The sequence below is a fragment of the Pecten maximus genome, chromosome 4, assembly GCF_902652985.1.
Source record: "Pecten maximus chromosome 4, xPecMax1.1, whole genome shotgun sequence".
Taxonomy (NCBI): Eukaryota; Metazoa; Mollusca; class Bivalvia; order Pectinida; family Pectinidae; genus Pecten; species Pecten maximus.
The window spans coordinates 41,587,492-41,611,159 of record NC_047018.1 but is presented as its reverse complement, the minus strand read 5'-3'; the positions used below and the strand labels follow the sequence as shown (position 1 = coordinate 41,611,159).

Below are 23,668 nucleotides of genomic sequence, written 5' to 3'. Positions count from 1 at the left end.
AAGAATATAATGAGATATGCGATATTGCAGGTTCAGTATTTTTTGTTACTTTACGTGGAATATTGTATATTTTACTCCATTCTCCTTCATCAAATAAGAGCTGTTCATTCCATTTTGATTTGCCAGTAGCAACAGTGTCTGTTTTATTGAAAATATTATAAAAGAGTTTTGAATCACTGATACTTGAGAGAAAACACTTATTTATTTATTTATTTATTTTTTTATCATTAGCAAATTCTTGAATTTACACCGGAGATATTATGCTACATCGGAATCGCGAATCACAGAAGAACTGACATTTACAAATGAGTCAATCGAGTTAACAGGAAAGCATCGAGTGAAAATACAATGGACATCTGTAATGTTACGTAAATATAAAATGCCACATCTTATAAGACAAAAACCATCCGTCTTGTTATCGCATAAGAAAGAAAAACTTGTACATTGTACAAGACGAATTTCCCGTTATCTTCATCAGAAAATTCCATCTATCACGATATTCGGCACAATTATTAAGACATGTTAATATCAAGTCAACTCCGATTATGTAAGTATGTAAGAAAGAATGTTACTATCAATAAATGGAAAGTAAAAACAAAACAAAAAATAGGAAAACCAAGATCTTCATTGTTTTGTTATCATACAGATTAGTGGTCCCTGTTAGGTATGCAGAGTCTGAAATATCAGTCAAAATTTCAGGTATGTAATCAAAATTGCCAATAAATGTCTTAAATCGTATAACTCGAAAATTGACTTTGAAGCCTGGGACAAGATTTTCCATAAAGTGAGTCCCCACCCAGTGAAATCCAAACCTCAGCTGTAAAATCTGTCCGCGTATTACTCAGCAATGCTCTTATAAAATAGGTAATGCAGATATCCAGATATGTTCACAATTTTTATTCGCTACATGTATATTTCATCTTGATATATGACATACTTTCTTTATACGTGATACAGAAATACTTTACATCCATAGTATATATCGTGTATCGTTGCCCCCACCCTCTTTCTTGGAAAATACTATTTTAAAGAAGCTTTCCTTCAACTTAGTATATACGACAGCAGAATTTTAAGCAGATCTTCTTCAGTAAGACCCCTTGTACGTATACGCTTCCATCCGGGCCAACAAGAGCGATTTATATAAGTTGGTTTAATTCGTTATGCAATTGTTGTAAAATAAATTTTAAAACTGCACTTTTACATTGTGAAAGGAGTGATTGATAAGGGCTTTCAATCTACTCCTACGATCATTCTGACATGGATATTGACATGGATATTGACATGGATATTGACATGGGTATTGACATGGATATTGACATGGATATTGACATTGATATTGACATTGATATTGACATGGGTATTGACATGGATATTGACATGGATATTGACATGGATATTGACATGGATATTGACATGGGTATTGACATGGATATTGACATGGATATTGACATTGGTATTGACATGGATATTGACATTGGTATTGACATGGATATTGACATGGATATTAACATGGATATTGACATGGGTATTGACCTTGGTATTGACATGGATATTGACATGGATATTGACATGGATATTGACATGGATATTGACATGGGTATTGACATGGGTATTGACATGGATATTGACATGGATATTGACATTGATATTGACATGGGTATTGACATGGATATTGACATGGATATTGACATGGATATTGACATGGATATTGACATGGGTATTGACATGGATATTGACATGGATATTGACATTGGTATTGACATGGATATTGACATGGATATTGACATTGGTATTGACATGGATATTGACATGGATATTGACATGGATATTGACATGGGTATTGACCTTGGTATTGACATGGATATTGACATGGATATTGACATGGATATTGATATGGATATTGACATGGGTATTGACATGGGTATTGACATGGATATTGACATGGATAATGACATGGATATTGACATGGGTATTGACATGGGTATTGACATGGATATTGACATTGGTATTGACATGGATATTGACATGGGTATTGACATGGGTATTGACATGGATATTGACATGGATATTGACATGTATATTGACATGGGTATTGACATGGATATTGACATGGATATTGACATGGATATTGACATTGGTATTGACATGGGTATTGACATGGATATTGACATGGGTAATGACATGGATATTGACATGGGTATTGACATGGATATTGACATGGATATTGACATGGGTATTGACATGGATATTGACATGGATATTGACATGGGTATTGACATGGGTATGGTTTACGTAGTACATATATTGATACATTAACGGTGCAACAGGCATCTTCTCCCCTCCTTTAGCTGTTAATACAGGTCCTAAAAGATAAAAAAGTGAAATGTGTATTTATGAATTGAACTATCTTGTTATTAAGTATGTTTGTTTGTTCGTTTGTTTATTTGTTTGATTTGCTTGTTTGCTGGTTTTTTCTCCCAACAAATAAACAAACAAACTATATAGAGTAATGGACATTCAAGCAGATAATCGTCATCAATTTGCATACATTTGTATCTGCATTAGTTTGTTTCCATTTAAATTTCGATCTGTTTTTGTTTTCATTGATTGAAATGGTTGATTTAACCCATACCGAAAGGAGATCTGCTTCAGTATGTTTTCCCTTTCTGAAATATAAAGGGTTATAAATGAACTCATTTATATCATAACATCTCGTGCTTTGCTCCGCAGCAGACGGTTTCATTTGATACACGAGCTCTCAGCCAACGTTGACCTGATCAAGACTGGTTCATCGACCTGACGAATCGGTATCCGACTACAAGAGCTGGGAATGACAACACCGATTTATTCTCAATCCAATGGCGAGAAAATTGCTACACAAGAGAATAATTGTACTGCTGAAGCTATGCTCAATCTCTCTGATAAATAATTTGTTTTGGAAGCTTTGCTTTATGCTCGCGTTCCATGGACTAGTACCTCGCACAGTGTTGACCCGGACTGAGCCCTTTACGTGTTCAGCATCCAACAGCTAAAGTTATGTACTAATTGTGAATGAAGTATGCACAATAGGATTTGAAACACTTTAAAAATAAAGGCAAATTAATATTTTATTTGATTTGGGATTCCTGGCTCAGTGTGGGATCGATTCACGGGATTCTTTTTCTTTTTCTCTTCTTTTTTTGATTCCTTTACGTGTACAGGAGTACAGCTCATCTTCCTTTAAACTGGTGCATGATAAAAAGAAAAAAAGGGAAAGAAAACGGAAGCGTAGAGGGTAATCCGAATGGGGCGATTGGATTCTTGAGAATGACAAATAAATTGAACCGGGATCAGAATAGGAGAGTGATGAGCACTAGGGGAGTCGGATCAATACGAACACACACATAGTCAACAAGATGGAATCAAATGGAATCAGAAAATCATGTATCAATAGAAGAAATAGTCAAACAGACATTGAGCGATAAGGACCAAGCTCTGTCTGTCTGTCTGTCTGTCTGTCTGTCTGTCTGTCTGTCTGTCTGTCTGTCTGTCTGTCTGTCTGTCTGTCTGTCTGTCTGTCTGTCTGTCTGTCTGTCTGTCTGTCTGTCTGTCTGTCTGTCTGTCTGTCTGTCTGTCTGTCTGTCTGTCTGTCTGTCTGTCTGTCTGTCTGTCTGTCTGTCTGTCTGTCTCTGTGTCTCTGGCTCTGTGTCTCTGTCTCTCGTTCTCTATCTGTCTCTGTCTCTCGTTCTCTCCCTCTCTCTCTCTCTCTCTCTCTCTCTCTCTCTCTCTCTCTCTCTCTCTCTCTCTCTCTCTCTCAATCAGAGTTAATTCCTTCATTTTACTTTCCTTCCGTTGGCCCATAACAGTCAAATCTTCGTTGCTTAAAACTAAGTCGTCTGACAAATATCTCATTTACTCACTCAAGCCAATTCCTTTTGTTTTTCATTTTGCAGGGCAAACTAACTCTTAAGTGTACAATGGTACTACGTCCTGTAAATATAACACTTAAATGTCAGCATAAATCAAACTGTCTTATCTGCGCGCAATCAGATCAGGTTTAGTATTTGTACGACGAAGAACGCCAGCCTCAAAGCTCATGGCCTTCGCATTTTTATCTGTTCAGTCATTTGCTTGGGATCGTCTCCCATTTGGTAAAACGTTTCAGGAAATGTCACAGAAAAAAACCCAAGCCTGTTATATTGTCGGAAAGCCTTTTCAAATGCTCTCTACTGTCGGCTGAATGTTCCTCTTAATTACTCACACGATATCTTTTTCGGTAATTAAGTCAAACTGCAATACGCTGTCGCAAGATTTCAAGATAAATATAGCTGACTAAAATTAGTAAAACAACACGATTTTCTCATTAGAATTTAACTATGGTCGCTATAATTTCAAAAAACAAAAAAATAATAATTTTTACTACTACAGTTTTGTATTGTTTAGAACTCACTATCGACAATTTAAGCCAATCTAGATATAATTTACCTGTTAAAATAGACATTCAATATGATGTATACATTGACATCAAATCAAAAATAGTTAATAAATTGTTTATTAACTCTTATATTGAATACCATTTGTTAATGAGTGATAAGTTGGCACAGTGGTACAATATTGGATACACTTGCCTTTCACCTTGGCGGTGGAGGTTCGATTTCCCGATCGGACATAAAAGCAATTGAATGAGATAAACTGCCCGAAAACGTGGGCTTTCTCTTGGTACTCCGTTTTGCTCTCATAGCAAGATCAATCGTGCTCTTCAATCCAGGCCAACAAGAGTGATTAATATTTATAATTTAATAGATTTATTTTTAATAGTTGTAAAACAAATAAAAATATACATTCTGTACACAATTTTTTTTATCTCATCATTTTATATCTATTCTATAGTGCTGTCATAATGAAATACCATATTATACTGACAACGGACTTCCCGACTATCAAAAGCTGAACTCCAAACAGAGAGCACCAATTCATTTACTATGAGCTTGATTTTTTGTATTTGGTATAACTGGATTTAAAGAACCTCTGGCGTAAAGGAAAGCAGCTGGCAACCTTGAAATTTCCAAAATGCAGCCTGGTCTTGAAGTTAACATAGATTAACAATCTGGAAAGGTTTCTGGGCCCACCTTCTCTTCATGTATTGACTCTGAAATTCAATTTGATTGAAAAAAACACAACTTTATTATTAGTTAGCTACATTGTATGCGAGTAGAATCTGTACATCGATCATTCGTTCGGGCACACTCGTAAATATATTTCAGTAGTGACTTACACAGAATTCATTCCTTGTTTATAAATGAAAACAATTTCTGTTTAGAGTACCGTTTTTGTAGGTCAGAACAACACACGGAGCATCCTTTGGCAGACACCTCATTCTAGGAGAGTTGGAACACAGCTCACCCTGTCGTGTTGGAGGACCGGTAGCTGTAACTCGCTCCAGCCTAACGCCATTGATTTTCGTCTGGCTCTGTGTGCCGGAAAAGGTCAAACAGGCAACTTTTTGAATTAGTGGGAAAATTCAATTATCTCAAGACGTTTATTTTGAATAATGACCGATTCGAAAGATTCCAGATTAAATTTTGTTGCCATGGTAACAGTCCTTTTTCTTATTTTTGTCCAAAGTGTTATTCTGTACATTTTGTATGTCTTCGTTCCCCAAAGAGGAAGCAAGCACAAAACAGAGAGAACGCCTCGCTGCTTGGTCATGACAGGAGTAATATTGACAGGAGCTTAACAATAAAACCAAGCAGAAAATTGTAATAGTTGGAGAAATTGCTTCTTCGAAGGAAAATTGTTCGCTAGAATTAATAATTATAACTACAAACCATATCATTAGCTCAGCAAAGCCTAATTTCACAGCATTCCAGGCTAGTCTCAGTCACCATAGGCTGATGCGTGATTCTTCGAAAAGGTTATATGAACACTATGTTATTGCTTTCTGTCGTCTTTTTTATTTTTATGCATCACGAAGGATATGGTATTTAATTTCTCTCGTGCGTATATCGAAGTCTACTGTCGATCACGTGCGTTCCCATGCCTCCTGTTAAATCACGTCCATCATTTACTAATTGCAGACCCTAAATATAAAAATGTACTTGGTAGTGTCCCCTGTGAAAAAGGTGCGTGTCTATTTGCCTCATATACAATACATCACACGTGTACGTCTATCTATTCCCCACGTGTGTATATATATATCCCTATACATCACGTTTATCTACATCCATTCATACATCACATGTATCTACATCCATCTATACATCACGTGTATCTACATCCATCTATACACCACGTGTATCTACACTTCTCCATACATCACGTGTATCTACATCCCTCTATACATCACGTGTGTCTCTACATCAACCTATACATCATGTGTGTATCTACATTCCTCTATACATCACGTGTATCTACATTCTTCTATACATCACGTGTGTATCTACATCCATCTATACATCACGTGTATCTACATCCATCTATAAATCACGTGTATTTACATCCCTCTTTACGTCACGTGTATCTACATCCATCTATACATCACGTGTATCTACATCCATCTATACATCACGTGTATCTACATCCTTCCATACATCACGTGTATCTACATCCATCTATACATCACGTGTATCTACATTTCTCCATACATCACGTGTATCTACATCCCTCTATACATCACGTGTATCTACATCCCTCCATGCATCACGTGTGTATCTACATCCCTCCATACATCACGTGTATCTACATCCATCTATACATCACATGTGTATCTACATCCCTCTATACATCACGTGTATCTACATCCCTCTATACATCACGTGTATCTACATTCATCTATACATCACGTGTATCTACATCCATCTATACACCACGTGTATCTACATCCATCTATACATCACGTGTATCTACATCCCTCTATACATCACGTGTATCTACATCCCTCTATACATCACGTGTATCTACATCCCTCTATACATCACGTGTATCTACATCCCTCTATACATCACGTGTATCTACATTCTTCTATACATCACGTGTATCTACATTTCTCCATACATCACGTGTATCTACATCCCTCTATACGTCACGTGTATCTACATCCCTCTATACATCACGTGTATCTACATCCCTCTATACATCACGTGTATCTACATTCTTCTATACATCACGTGTATCTACATTTCTCCATACATCACGTGTATCTACATCCATCTATACGTCACGTGTATCTACATCCATCTATACATCACGTGTATCTACATCCATCTATACATCACGTGTTTCTACATCGCTCTATACATCACGTGTATCTACATCCCTCTATACATCACGTGTATCTACATCCCTCTATACATCACGTGTATCTACATCCATCTATACATCACGTGTATCTACATCCATCTATACATCACGTGTGTATCTACATCCATCTATACATCACGTGTATCTACATCCCTCTATACATCACGTGTATCTACATCCCTCCATATATATCACGTGTATCTACATCCCTTTATACATTATCAGTGTATCTCTATAATATCCCAATATTCATCAAAATGTACGTATATACATATACATACATTGTATCTGTACATGTATATCGTTTTGGTATGTTGCACTCTCCGTCCTATTCATCTATAAACTTAATATGCGTCTGGTAACAGAGTAGGGCAGAGAAAGATATTGTCTGGTAGTTTCGATGGCCATATCATATGGTATTAATTGTAGGAATCAAGATAGATAACGGCATATTTAGTTTATTCAGCACGTTCATTTTGCAATGGCACAGCTTACATCATAGACAGGTGTAGCTCAGGTATATTTTTTTTGTGCGACATCATTTGTATGTGTGTCACTTAAATAAACAAATTTGGATTTTGATTTAATGTATTTTCAGTTGATAAAAATGAAAGCCAAAGCCAAGATGTTGGCCATACACGTTCCCTTTATGTACACGAACACCATGTGCGCTTCATAATATGCGTGTGTATAGGAAGAACCATCTTCGCTAGCCATTAAGGCTTCTGTACACTTCACGAACTGTAACGTAATCAGAAGCCTTGGCTAGCGAAGATGAGGAAGAACTCGAATTAGATACTGAACTTGTAAAATTAATGTATATAGACCTTCTATATATGTTATATGAAGGTTTATATGGAGGTACAGTGAGTATATGATAGTTAAGCCAAAAACAAAAACAAAAACCACAAACACAAAAAAAAATGACCAAAACCGATAATGGCAACAAATATTTTCGTTCACAATTTGGTAGTACGTCACTGTTGATAAGATATCTGTAGGCCAGATCACTTTCACATCCCAAAGAAAGACAACTCTTAGTAACTACACCTACTTGCATGTTGTAGACCTACTAGACTTACCAAGCTTTTAGCGTCTCGTGAGGAACACCATGGTGTGTATGTGTGTGTACATGTTTTTTTTTCACTTAAAATTGAGTATGTAGTAGAATGACAGTAAAATGAATATAAAATCCCTCTTCTGCGTAACCAATGAATCTTCCGTGTTTTAAATTTGTGCTAACTACATGTATAAGCCTGTGTAAGATCTTCCATAGTATGATCACTAGACCCTCTAGATGATCTATATCATATTGATTTAAATCTTTTTCGAGAGTATGGGCCGCGAGCTTATATTCAGTTCACAGAGGACTCGTTTCAGAATATTTTAAGTAGATTCTATGCATATTTATAGTCATGAAGCTAGTATTTCAGTATTTATACAGTACAGATTCTAAAACCTTATATAAATCGAGAATAATATCGATCCATTAAATATTTTTGCAGTTTTTAAAAATCGTCACTTGCACTTATCGGACCATAAGCTACAAGTCTAGAATCGTATTTCCCGCATTTTTAACTCGATCGAGTAAAGATTTTTTCAAAGCGTCCAAAAGATCCTGATTGGAGGCAGACGACTGAATGTAGAAGTTGGCAACTTTTTAATTTCATCTGAAAGGCAGGCATGGCACGGACTTATGTTAGAATATAAGCAAGGTAAGCCATAAATTCCCTGTTTTAATAGGAAAGGGGGTTATTTTTGTGACGATGAGTTGTCTGATTCCTTTAAAGGCTATCGCTGACAAAAGACGCTGTGGTCTAAAGCCAAGATTTTCATCAACGCCTTATAAATTTCAGTACATCATAATACATCATAAATTCTAATTGCAGGATTCTGAGTATAGTTGTGTAAGACAGATGTAAGCAGTATCTGACTCAACAATTCCTTCAACCATGCTGATGTATAAAGGAATTAATTACTTGGAGAATGTAAGTGAATTACATGTAAGATTTAGTCTGAATGCGTCATTTGACGACATTGACAATGGCACAACATGTTCTGAAAATAAACGTCGAAACAATAAAGATAACAATCTCAGGGATAACTCTGGAGGGGGCCATGGAGCCATTTAGGCCTACCCCATGATATTTTCCAAAATGGCCCACCAAAACTCACAAATTTCTTCATTTTTCTATGTTTTGGCTCATACAATTTCTGAAATCTTGTCAAAATGGCCCATGATTTTTGGATCCAGGATGAACCCTGCAATCTTGTACTATTGTTAAATTATTATATCTTAAGAACCTTGGAACCTGTTAGTTTATCTGGAACTGAATCTTTGATAATGCCAGGAACATTGACTCATCAAGGAAGGGTTTCATTTTAAATAGATGGGTTTTTTGTCCCTTTGTTGTCTACAGTAGAGTGTAAAAAAATTGTCACAATGTCCAAATTCACCAGGACTGTAACAAATTCCAGGGACCAAGCTGTAGTCCAGTTGATGCCAGACTAAAGATAAAAATGTATATATGTCAATATGGTTGGCAATACTTGGCATTGTAACAAATAATTATCCAGAGACCTTAAGCTATCTGAAGTAGGGTCCCTCTGTTAGAACAAAGTTTGTGCAGTGTGCCTTTTAATATGTCACATGCTATTTAAATAGGATTCTCCCTGTAACCACTAAATGTTTACAGAGAATTTTGGCATTTTTTTATCCTTATTTTGGAAAAATCGCTTTTTTGAAAACTTGCATGGTTTCTCCAAAAAGTCTAGATGTTGAGCAAATTAGTGAGGAAAGGCATAATGATTTTCTGCAGCAAAGCAAATTGACTGGCACAAAGATCACTCATGTCAGTTTTCATGACAATCGATTCATTATTTCCTGACTGTGCCATATCCCCTTAATTTAGATTTTACTTTAAGTGGTCACAATTTTTTTTTTTATTCATGCGTTATTCATAAGATTTGTTCCAGTAACCTAATGCAGTATTTGATAAAAGTACAATATACACTGTAAAAGCACTATTTTGCCTTATTTTCAATTTGACATAAGTATTACATGTAAATGCAACCAGGCTTTTTTTTTTAAGTGATATACTGGATAGTAAAGTAAATATTGATAGTATTGCTAATTATTACAGGTCAATGAAATAGCATAAGTTATTAGCTCTTTAAATTAAACTCAGTAATTTACATAGATGTGCTAATTAACCGGCATGGACTTATTGCCTTGTAAATACAGTAAATGATACAATTCACTGTATCTGAGGGAAATTTGTAAAATTTTGCATGCAGGCTCTTAATCAAAGACAGAAGTTTCTTCAGAAATGTGTTGTGTCAGTACCACACCATCTAGAACATGTGGACATGTACAGACATTCAGGCAAGCTACCCGACACCAGCTTCAGAGAGCCATGGAAAAGAGGTACGACAATAAATTGAGCATGTTATTTATTAGAGGAATACCAGTAATGAAGCAAATTGCCTTGATTTCTTAGGCTAAAGAACCACAGCCAGGGACTAGAGATGCACAAAAAATGTTATAGAGCCTAGATAGAGGTGTAAATTAAGATTCATCACTGCATGGTATCTTAGCAGGAAGGGATCAGTGCACCATTTATGGTCATTAGTACCTGGTATGTCCAGAAAAAACAATAAAACAAATCATAATTTAGAAATGAATAAAAATGAAAGATCACCAGCACAAACCTTCTAATGGTTTGTCAAACAAGAAGTCTGTGGGTAAAAAATTGTGATTATAGAGGCAAATATACAACTTTATTATGTTGTTTTTTACATTTCGTTCAGGCCTGCTTACTGATTTATGGTTTAATATCTAATGTTTCTTTCAATTCTTTGCGTCTGGGGCAAAATTTTGATTTACTATTGTCTTCAACGCAAAGCTTGACAAGACACAGGGATAGTATAATATCATTCAGAACTAGGGAAACAGTTTAACAATATTCACTTTGTGGTCTCTTTTAGTGTTTATTATTATGAGTTCATATATATATATATCTATAAGTTATAGATTTAAGATGCTATGAAAATGTTATCTGAATATGCTTTGGTAATTAAGTTTAAGTATCTCAAGAATTTTGATGTAACTTCACACAATTATCACTTGCTGCTGCATCAATTTCTTTATCCATGCTTATACAAGTTTATGAAGGGCACTGTTACCATTTTTTTTTAAATTTCACATAAAAATCTTTTGTTAAAAGATCAAAACTTAATTCAAAGTTCATTACTGGTTAAAATTTACTCTGCTCTGTTTTGTCAGCATAATTTTAGCCCTATGCTGCATTTAATTGCCTGAATTCTTGCTTTAAGGTGTATTTTAAAGATATTTGATTTTTTCACAAATTGTTAGCAACAGCAGACCGAGAGCTGCTAAAGAATGAAGGAACCAGACTTGAGACAGAATTGAATTGTTTATCTGAATTAGTATCCGAACAGATTAAGGAAATTGAGTCTCTTGGAAGGTAAGAACCTCTATTTCATGCAAATTTATGTAAACTGCCTGTTTTGGTAGACCCCAGAGTTAGTATGGTAATTTTAATTACTATCGATCATTGTGAAGAGGCGTCTTGAGAGCTGAATCTTCAACTAGGTGAAATGCACTCTAGTCATTTAAATGTAAAATCAATGAGACAGTGCAGTTCCCTTTACTGGTGTAAATCTTGATATAGACTTGATGAAAAATCTGGCCAGTAAACATATATTCTATACAGAACACATATATACAACAGCAAAGAATGACATGTAATTTGATAACAGTTATCATTTAGATTTATTAAAATCTATGTATCTCTGTGTGGTGGCTGTTATTGTTCACACTTAATTTGAAATGGGCCCATATAGCTATACATTATGAATGATTTTGGCGAACAGAGTTCAGAGATCCCCTGGTTAATTTTGGAGCCTTATAGGCAATGCCATAATGTTTTGTAGCATGTTCTACTGGTCATGTGCATAGTTTGAATATTAACAGTGTTATAATCAAATGCTCTCTATGATAAATTGAGGTGTTTCATCTTTCTTATCCAATTAGTATGTTACATGTTATAACTATAATGTTGAATGTCATGCAATTGATAAGAACATTTCAGACTTTTTTCCAATTATCTCTTGAGATTCTGCTTCTCTGAAAAGTAACATTTTCCTTTGTGATTCCCCTTGTATACTTCCTAGTTTGATAATTGATTATTTTTTATAGCAATGTGATCAAGGTCACTGTTAGGCATTGTCTTTACAATTCATAGATGAATAGTCAAAAATTGAGATGTAAACTACACCCATCGCAAGACAAATATAAATTTAACTTATATTAATTAATCATGCTTGTTGGCCCGGATGGAAGCATCGAGGGGTCTTATTATGGGAGGAAACGAGAGCACCCACAGACAACCCATGTGTTTGGGCAGGTGATCTGTTACTTTTTCACATTTGATCGGGGAATCAAATTCTGGCCGCTTGGTAAAAGGCAAATGTGATACCACTGTACCACCTGATCACCCATGTCAAACATATGTCTTAAAGGCAATTTTATAGAAAGATTTAGTTGAAATTGGTAGGTTTCTGGGTGCATAGCACAATGTATATATATTTATGCATTTTTGATGTTTTTAAATAATCTAATAGTTTGTTGGGGATCAGAACTAGACACTGAATGACAAATTTACATCTTTTGCTTTCCATTAGTCTCTTCACTAATCATACATTAGTGCTGTTATATTACAGAGATTCGTTCGACTGTGTTGAACATGGAGTATTTGACCTTGGGGAGTGTATTCCTAGTTCCAATCCTTCATCACAAGAAGATTTACAAGAAGTTTTTCAACTGGAGGAAAAAAATTCACTCAATCTAAAGGAAATATTTTCAAAAGAGAATATTCAATATTGGCTGTCTGCCTGTTCTAGTAAGTAGCAGTTCCTTGTAATGAACATTTGACACTTACTTGGGGCCTGTAATATACATGTACATGTTTTCCAATGTATGACTAATTTACCAAAATTTTATGAAGATTGAGTAACCACTACAGGTCCTATGGGCCCCTTGATTTGTTGTGAATATGAAATCAGTATTTTTGTCATGAAGTCTCCTTGACAATGTGATACAAACTATTTTCAGGTGATTCATTCAAACTAGAAGAAGTGTTTATGTCAGATCCTCTCCCAGACTTAAGTAGAAATTTGCCAAGTCTGAATGCAATGTGTGGCCGTCTGCATCCTAATCAAGTCTCTGATCCGCTGAATAGCAGAGGCTCGGGATTACTGGCTCTGAAAGACAGGATTGCACAGTAAGAATTTATTGTTTAATTCCTTTGAGCCTCATGTGGTATTAAACACTACAGTATTACAGAATTTTTTTTTTATTTCTTGTTGGTAATTTCATTTGTCATTTCAAAATGCTGATACAAAATTGCGTGAATAACATTCAAAAGAACAATTTACTCAGAGTGGAATTACGTAGAGCTATGTAGGAACATTCATCAAATTTTGCCAGGAGAAAATTTCACAGAAGACACTGCTACACCCCAGTTATCAATTCTAGCATATTAGACATAAAATCGATATGAAACTGTTTAAAATTGTTTGCATGTTCTTCCAAAATGTGATGATTTTTAGAAGGTGCCCATTAGCTGCAGTAATTGAGTTCTGGTATGAAGCAAGCTGTTTTAATTGATTGAATTCTGCAGCAAAATCTTAGGCTTCAATCTTTGAGGAATTTTTTATAAGATCAACAATTCAATTTTTCTGCACTAAAGGTCTGAAATTTTGTTAAAATGCAGTCTGCTTTCTGAAGGGTTTGTTTTTTTAATAGTATGAACACCAAGAAATACAGAAGTAGGTTAGGTTATTCAATTTAATCTGCAACTTGATAACATTTGTCAGACTGAAGTCTGATCAAGGTGCATTTTCTGTGATTCTAGAACCTGAAACAAAATTTGTATAAACTAAAATGCTGTATAAAATTGGGAGCATTGGAAAAGAAATTCAATTTAAATGTCTTTTTTAATGAAATTCCACCAAATTTTGTGTACGTTTTCTAGATGAGGATGGTCAAAAAGAGACACAAACATGTTTGTGAGCTCTTCAGGCTCATGCAATTCTTTAATTAGGGGATTTGATCAAATTTGTCTTGATGAAGGAATATAGATTTTGTTGATCACTATGGATTATTTTATAAAGTGTACAAGACTGCCGTTGATTTTAAACAAAATAATTTTCAAATCTTCCCACTGATTCTTGATTCAGTGCTGGGAATTAATGAGTAATGAACCAGTATGTTCATGTTGAAGTGTCAGGAAATTGATTGTGCTAGCTGTTTCTGGTATTTTAATTTGATGTCATCTTTTTGCCCTTGTCAAATTATTGCAAATGCATCAGTTTGAATCACAATTATGAGTCAAACATGGATTCAGGTTTTAGACATTACATAACAGGAACAAGAAACCATTTTTTAATCTGCATCAAAAATTTAATTATATTATGATATGGTGTTGCCCATATGTCCATCCATTTTAAAATTTCATTTGTCCAGAAATTTCCTCTCAATTTTCAACCAGTTGTTTTCATTTAGATGTTTTGTAATCAGTGAAATAATATTATATTATGTCATGTAGTTGTACTTTTCTAAAAAAAATGTTTTTTTTCAGCATTTTCAGGTCACCTGAGACATAGTCTCAAGAGACCTATTCTAATTGCCTTTGTTCATCGTCATGCTTTATCAGTTCGTGAACAGTTTATATTTTCAAATTCTTCTCAATTACCAAGAGGCCTATAGACCTGATATTGAGCTATCAAGATTGTTCAAAAGGATGACTTTGACCTTCATTCAAGGTCACAGGAGTCAAATTTACTGAAATGTTTACATATAGGATATAGATGAGGAGCTATCAAGAGTATTCATTCAAGGTCACAGAGGTCAAATATACTAAAATCTTTAAATGATTCTAAGCAAGAGGCCCATTAAAGACCTGATATCCAGCCTTTATCATGCTGGGGTGAATTAAGAGCTATCAAGATTGTTGAAATGGATCACCTTGACCTTTATTCAGTGTCACAGGATTGGAGTCAAATATGCTAAAATCATTTAAACAAATTCTTCTCACTAACCAAGAGGTCTAAAGAGACCTGATATTGGGTTTATAGCATGCTAGGGTGAGGGACTATCAAGAGTGTTCAAATAAATGACCATGACCTTCATTCAAGGTCACAGGGGTCAAATGTACTAAAATCTTGAGGCCATGGTGGCCGAGTGGTTGAGGTGTCTGAAAACTTTTATCACTAGCCCTCTACCTCTGGGTCGCAAGTTCGAAACCCATGTGGGGCAGTTACCTGGTACTGACTGTAGGCTGGTGGTTTTTCTCCGGATACTCCAGCTTTCCTCCACCTCCAAAACCTGGCAAATCCTTAAATGACCCTGGCTGTTAATAGGATGTTAAACAAAGTAAACCACACCTAAAACAATGACATGTAATTATACAATGTTCCATCTAAAGGTATTCTCGTTATAGCATTTCATGCTGCAGAGGACTGCAATAACTCATTTGGTTAGAGCACCGGACATGTTATCATAGGTGAGGGTCTGCGGTGTATGATGCAAGCTCCCTAACCATGTTGGTTTTTGTTTTTCGGGAAGGTGAGAAACGGGCTGGTCTGTGCTGTGGTGGTTGTGCCCTAATTGCTCTGGATGGCATGCGACAGACCTCCCCACCTCCCCAACCTCACTTCCTGTATGTTATTCAGGAAGGTTGTCGCGGAAGGTTGACACTATGCACCTTCTACAAAGAGAACCCGCCTACAAAGAACCCTCCATGGCTGTTCACAAGATGATGATAAACCCAGCAAACAAACAAACATCATGCTGCATGCTGTCTTCAATCATTGATCTCCATATGTAAACAAAGAATTGTCTGTATGGTGGATTAAATAAAATGTTTAAGAAACAGTTGAGAAGAAAAAGTAGCAGTAGTGTACACAATACATGTTCTCGATTGTATATATAAGATAATTGGAATCCGAATATGAGATTTAAAGCGGAACCTGAATGTTTTTCTTCTTTTTTTTCCCCAAGAAATGAAATTTTCGTTCAGGAAGACCATTGTGACTTAGTAAGATGTGAAGCTTCCTCAGAAGAGTGGCAGAAGTTTGAACTCAATGGAGCAGATGTATGTATCAACATCAATTAACATTCATCATTGGCATATAACTAATTGTTATTGTTCACACACCCCCATACTCTGTACTTTTCTGTTTTGATGTAATTTTTCTTCCATCCATCACATGTTATACACTTCTTGTTTTCAACATTTTGTTTATGCCTTTTGGGTGGCTTTTAATATTGCTGCACTTCTGCTATGTATGTTGCAGTTTTTCGCACTCGTGAAAAGTATCAGGAAAACCATTCAATATCCTCTATATCTGAGACAAAATGTAGAATTAAATTTACTGATTCAGAAATAAGATTTCGGTTTCATGTCCTCAAATTAGAATTTGTACAGTACTTGCAATGTAAATTAAAGCACTCTGAAGGAGATGCAAACTACATGTATAAGATATCTTAGCAAGAATATTTTGTACTTATAGTTTATAAATTGTATGGGTTAATATTCATTTCAGAATGTTTATTGAAAAAGAACTTTAAGTGTTACCTGTTCCAGAAGTCTAAATATCTTTCAGTTTGCTAGTTTTAAATGGATCGAGACAGACATGTATTTTAGGTTTTTGGATTCCATAAAAGATCTTTTAAAGTACTGGTGCACTGTTAATGTTTGATAGCCATAAAATGTTTCAAAATATCTTTTACAAATGCCCTTAAAGTAATGATGTTGATAATTGCAGGGTGAGCTGGAAGAATGTGTGTTTCCTTTTGAAAAAGAAAAGGGCAAAAAGGAAGCAATTATCAACAGTACGAAGATTGCCATAGAATTAGGCACCTCTCGCCCATTGGAGGTGAAAAGTCCTGCTTCAGGTTAGATGGCCTCCCCTGTGATCAATTACTTGCACATGATTGCCTAGCCTGTGGTTTCTTTTAAAAATAGTAAATTGATGTTATGTTTTTTTTAACATGGATAGCTTTTTTCAGTTCATTGAATTAGAAGTCAAATCAACAAACATTTTTGTTTTGTCACAAAACTCCCAAATGCCAGTACTCTAAATGAAAATAGTAGGTAATCTCCAAACTCCATCCCCTCAAAAAAAAAAAAAAAATGAAACAAAAACCAAAAAAATAAACAGCAAAAATGGAAATACTTAATGAATAACAGTTATTATGAAAATAAGCTGAGGTAAGCAAATCATTGTTCGTTTTCTTCATCAGATATGTTTGACAGATTGACAAAGAGAGATGTTCGTAATAAGTACAGAACTGGAGTGGAAGAAGTAAACACTGAACAGTCATTCAAATTTTCACAATCATTTTTAGAAATTAATGAAATTGGTAAGTTGAATCATGATACAGTTGTATATATGATAATACTTGCAGTGTGATGAATATTTCAAATCATTCACTTTCTTTACAGTAGCATCCCAACTTCCCTCACTTAGCATTGTTTGTTCATGAAATTAATTGCATTAGATACCTTAAATTATTTAATGGATGTCAGATGTTGATTAGATTTATTAAAAACCAGATGTATAGATTCTATAAAAATATAAATTTGTCTATTATTGTTCCTTGGGTTAACTCGAGGTTTTGTTGTTGCTCTTATTTCCATTTTCTTTAATTGTTTGTCAGTCTGTTCTTCTAAACACATTTTTTTGGTCTACACTTTAGTTCCACGAGGTCCTGAATTTTTCTAAGTACCTGTCTTTTTATATGGTGATAGTTATTTGTAGATGTGCAATACTGAATATGAGTGTATAAAGTTTAAAATAAAGATAATTTTTTCTTAAGTACTGTGTAAGAATAGGAGATGGTAGATTTATTGTTCTCCAGTCAGTTTTCTAGATACTGTATTGTCACTTAATTAAACAGACAATAGTGCTTGACTGTATTTTTTCATCTCTGTTAAGTTATATATTCATTACCCTCCATCCCTGAGAGTATATCTACAGAAAACTTTTGGTGCCTTCCGTTGCTGCATGGTCGGACATTCAACCAATGAATGAACTGTTGCTATACTTTAGCATATACAAAACTATATATGAAATTTATATATAAACTGAAAAATGTTGTGATCAGACTCTAAAACTAATCCAGGTTTTTGGGTTTTTCAGGTTATGATGACGATTTAAACATTAAAAAAGCTCTTCTGGATTCTCCCATGGTTAGACCATGTGTGGAAAGACAGCCAAACTATGACCTAAAACATTCCTTAGCCCAGCTGTGTTCACACCCCCTTACAGAGGGAAATAATAGGTATACTTACATAATAGTTAAATCTTATACATGTGCAACAAAGGCAACAAATATGATATGCTACTAATCTTCATTGCTTGTTTGTACTCTCAATAATTTATTTGCATGTGCAGCACTTCATCTTAGAAAATATGTTCTATATCATAATCTCTCAGTTTCCAAATCTTGTGTGGAAATTACGCTTGGGATGGAAGTGTATCACATAACCAAATCTAATCTCTATCCCCATTATATTTATATGGAGTTATGGCCCTTTGTTCACTATTTGCCAGCATTTTGCTGAGACATCTCTCATGTGCTATCAGTTGTATGTAATTACCAAAACTTTGGATAAAATTTGTGCAATCTTCAATTCAAATGTCAAAATATCACTTTCCAAAATAAGGTCTTGTGCTCTACTATGCAGAGTTATGGCCCTTGATTAGATCCTAGCATTACTTTCAGATGTTGGGGACTCAATGATATTTTTTCCTGGACCATTGCTTTCAAACAGATGATATGCCAACATCGTCTTCTGTGTACCACTGTATAGGATCAATTATAATTTAGTACCAGGGTATATGTATCACCACCTGTGTATATAATGTTAATCATTGGATTCAAAGTAATATTATTTCTATTGCAGATTACTTGCACTGGCACAAAAAGAAAATATTATTTGGAAAATTTGGCAGCATGAAAAATATTTGGATGATGTTTTGTCTTTGAGACTTCCAGGTAAGCATGCGAGGACATTCGCACTTATTTTGTAAAATTTATCTTGATAAATAATTTGGACTGACTAGTAATTCCCTCATCCATGTCTTGCCCAAGGACACAACTGTGACAGCACAGACTGGTCCATTATTCAGCTTCCTGAGAAACACAAACTGACACCACCAGGTAGAGAGCATTGAACATGATGCACCTTATAGATTTTCACCTGAGGTTATGTAGGCCAACACTCTATCTGACCAAGCTGTTGCATAGAATCCACTCTATGATTCACAATTAAGTAATTTAATATACAACAATTTGAATTATTCCTCAAGGCAAAGAATTTGTACAGTCCAAAATATAACAACAACGTATGGTGTTTTTCAAAGTGGCATTATATGCTTATACTAAATGTAAATGTATTTTAACAATGTAACCTTTTTGTAACTTGCATGTACATGTATTTAACTTATCATGTACATATAATTGTATACATATATGTATGTGTGAGTACATCTTTCCCCTCCAGCTGTCCTAAAACAAACTTTCTTAATATGTATTATAAAAAGTACCTTGCTATATGAAAAATCAAATGGAGTTCTAGTGACATGTATATGTGTTTGATACTGAATTTATAACAACAGTTGAAATATTGATGCACCTACAAAGCATTTCGTTTTTTTTTGTTTTTGCTTTTATTTCTTGAAGAAAAATTGTATTGATGATGCAGTACGTGTTGATCTATACCAAGCAAAGAATTATGTTTAACTTTACTCCAGCTGTCAACAAAATTACTGTTTATATAAACAAAAATTAAATTGTAACTATCCAAATGGGTTATCAACAAAATAAGAATAAATTCATAAATATATTGCTGAGTACTGCATAAACTCAACTAAGCACATGTATTCTAATAAGCATATTAAAATTGCTTAATTTTCTGTTTTCTTTGTAATATTATTGTTTTATGCAGAATTTGAAAGGAAGCCAACATTTAACATTGACATTGGTCCACATAAGGCAAAGGAAATGCTGAATTTAAAAGCTGATGAGGATCTAGGCAAAATTGAGCTGTCTCTTTGTTGGGATGCAGTGTCATTGACAGCTGCGAAGAATAAGGGATGTCAGGTGGAAAAACTGAAAGAAGCAGACAGTTACAAGTGCCCATTAACAGTGATGTTTTCAGTTGAACAGTTCAAAAAAGACACCTCTACTACTTCATTAGGCAAGTGAAACTACAGATTGGGTATTTTAATGCTGACATGTTTGGCTGTAGATGGTGCCTGTAATATGTCAAAAGAGCACTGACTACAATACTTAGAAGAATCCAGGATGGTATAATTGGCCAGTAGGACTTATACTCCATGAGTTATGTTCACTTTCCCTGTCTACACCCTTGGAATATGTCATGGCGAAGCTATTTGATTGGTGTCAGGAAACCAACCTGACCAATCAACTAAGCTGAAACATTTCTTTTGAAGATTATAGAGGCATAACAACCAAGTACAAAACCAGTTAAATTAACGGTATTGCAATCTTTGATGAACATTCAAAGCATCAATCTATATAGTCTTTTAGTTTTTTTTCTGCAGAATGGTCCATGGGACTGAGCCTACATGACATATTCCAGGGGTGCAGAGATCGGAAGTGAATGTAACCCCTGGAGTTCCAATTTCAAGGACAGGAGTGCTAAAGATTCCTCCTATGGTTGACCCTGACATTTTTTCAAGGTTGCAGAAGTAACATTTAACAACACCCATGTGAGCGATAGACCTTCTGGCCCTCTTGTTATTTTTTATGAAAGCCTTTTAAAAGCTTAAGTAAACTTGACATAAGGAAGAATTAAACTGATTTAAATATGGGAATCTGATAATTAAAATGCTACAGGAAAAAGTACCTTAACTATAAATCTATTAGACTTACCCTTTAATGAGCCGAACATTCTGAAGGTCATATGAGTCAGATCTTTAATGCTTTGGAAGAAAATCAATCTGCTTAATCTTAGGTTATTGATGCATTTAGAAATTCCAGGGCCAATTGAAAAAAGGTTAGATCCCTTTAGGAAAGATTCATGGTTTATACATGTGCCTGATTCCTTCAATTTAAAACCAATCAATCTATAACACTAAGTTGTTCTTTGTATAGAATAACAAATTCAGTGGTATTTGAATCTTGAATGACATTTTCACATCCAGTCAATATCAAATGAAGCTGGGTTATATTCCTTTAAGGGACAGATACAGCAGATTCAAAACTCAGTCTACTGTTCGTTTATTACAAAGGTGATATTTGCCTTTACTATGGCATCTAAATACAATTTAGACATTGGGCACACATATAAAAGTCAACACAATTGGCCATTAGGTCCTAAAGAATTTCACATTAATGATTCAAACTACTGCGCATGCAATGAATATAACCAATACCAGTATTTCTAAGGCGGATTTAGCATTTTATTAATTAGCCATGACCTAAAAATTAAAATTCTTCAGACATTTCAGATACAAATATGTTTTTGATGTTGAAGAGAAAAAATAATTTCAAGTAGTACATCTGTCTTTTTCTCTGTTTGTACTGAGGCCAAAGAAAAAATCCTCTTAATGTGCATATAATACTGAATTGATTTATTTATATCAGAGGATCCAGTTCTGGAAATTTCAACATCACCTGAGTCAAGTGAAGATATGAAAGAAAGCAAAACGAAAGATGAAAAAGGTAATTTTATATTACTTACGGTATTCAATGCACTGCAATTAAGTTTCAGTTCATCAACTTCAAATTAAATGCAACTAGCTGCTATTTTCTTTTTTATATTCTTTCAATAATATATATTATAATGAGTACATGTGCCAAATTGAAGCTGTATGATATATTGCTTTCAAGTGAAATATTACAATTCCAAGCACAATATTGAAGTAGCTAGATGGATAAAAATGGGTGGATGGGAGTCGCTTTACTCGCAATATGTGGATTTTAAAGTGACGAATGGAATTTCTATTGAGGGGGAAAAAAAAGAAGAAAAAAAATTAAAACAGGGGCCCTCCATGTGTCCCCTACTAAATATCTAATCTATCAACTTTAAGTTCACCTGGTCTTGTCTGACAACCAGCATCGATCATCCATCATTCCAGTACTGTCAATTTTTTTCCTTCATTAGTGACCTTTTCACAGTAACAGAGAGGTCCTAATGAGTTATTATATTTATTAGACCAGAAGCTTCCTGGAATGAAACCCAATAAAGCTTTGGAAAAGAAATGACCTTGACCAATATTTAAGGTCACAAGACGGGCCAATATGATCAGCTATGTTAAGATACTCAGAAGACATTTTCAGATAAAACCAAAAGGTCCAGATTATATTTGGTTAAAGCTCCCAGTAGCTGCTACCTGAGATCAAGTCTAAAGACAATATATAGCTTGTCAGAACAGGGGAGATATTGCTATACCCGTGGTGTCGTTTGTGTTATCAAAATGTAAGAATCTAGGTTAAAGTTTTTATAAAACAGTGTTTGGTCAATGCTTATGAGGATACATACAACATACTTTGTTTCACATGTGATCCTTGAGACATGACTTTTCCAAACCTGCTGACCTTGACCTTCACCTTTGACCTACTGTTGAAAAGCTTATTCTGAATTTCAACCCTCTTGGGGAGTTATTTTGTCTTCTGATAACTCAGGCTTGAAATGGAATGACTTATAACCCAATATTCAAAGTCAAAGACCATCTTTGTTAAATGATTCTAAGGGCTTAATCTCCTGATTAATGGAAAGGCCTAAGAATCATATTAGGATAGTGATTGATACAGGTCCATTGAGCCTCTTGTTTTTTCAAGCTATTAAGGTATGGAAGCCACCAGTCCGATCTTGTGCACCCCTCCGACTTGAAGGACTTAAAAAGGCTGGTTTTGATCCACTGAATGACTTTCTGTTACTGCGGAGTGTCCAAAGTGTTTCTATGGAGAGCCATGGCACCAGTAAGGCATTGGCCAGGACCAATACCAGGTCACAGGTGCCCAAAGGTAAGCTGAATACATTACAATTAACATTCTTTATATCATTTAACTATGTTGAGATTAAGATAATTAAGATTACTGTAAAAACTATATATATCAAGGTGTTTCGGATACAGTATTTTTCTGAAAAAAGCCCCAACCAACAAAAAAGCCCCCTTCTTCGTTCTTGCAGAATCATCAATTTAGATTGTAAGCTAAAAGCTAGTGGTTCATGAATAAGCCCTCCCAAAACTTAAGTACTAACCTTTTACACTAGGGCTTATTTTGAGGATAAATTAAAGGAATATGTTGTATGAAAAAGTTTGCTGT

General features: G+C 34.8%; 1 protein-coding gene across 1 annotated transcript in view; it reads left to right on the top strand.

Moving 5' to 3' along the window:
- The first annotated feature begins 8,902 nt into the window (after positions 1 to 8,902).
- LOC117326550 (protein shortage in chiasmata 1 ortholog-like) overlaps positions 8,903 to 23,668 on the top strand; it is a 29,578-nt gene continuing 14,812 nt past the window's right edge. Inside the window, exons 1-14 of the mRNA XM_033883306.1 lie at positions 8,903 to 8,993; positions 9,168 to 9,266; positions 10,576 to 10,705; positions 11,654 to 11,765; positions 13,024 to 13,202; positions 13,415 to 13,583; positions 16,364 to 16,457; positions 17,131 to 17,260; positions 17,609 to 17,728; positions 18,508 to 18,649; positions 19,275 to 19,366; positions 20,319 to 20,570; positions 21,983 to 22,060; positions 23,180 to 23,365. Coding sequence (XP_033739197.1) covers positions 9,231 to 9,266; positions 10,576 to 10,705; positions 11,654 to 11,765; positions 13,024 to 13,202; positions 13,415 to 13,583; positions 16,364 to 16,457; positions 17,131 to 17,260; positions 17,609 to 17,728; positions 18,508 to 18,649; positions 19,275 to 19,366; positions 20,319 to 20,570; positions 21,983 to 22,060; positions 23,180 to 23,365 — 1,720 coding nt within the window. The 5' untranslated portion in view covers positions 8,903 to 8,993; positions 9,168 to 9,230. The remainder of the gene's footprint in view (positions 8,994 to 9,167; positions 9,267 to 10,575; positions 10,706 to 11,653; positions 11,766 to 13,023; positions 13,203 to 13,414; positions 13,584 to 16,363; positions 16,458 to 17,130; positions 17,261 to 17,608; positions 17,729 to 18,507; positions 18,650 to 19,274; positions 19,367 to 20,318; positions 20,571 to 21,982; positions 22,061 to 23,179; positions 23,366 to 23,668) is intronic.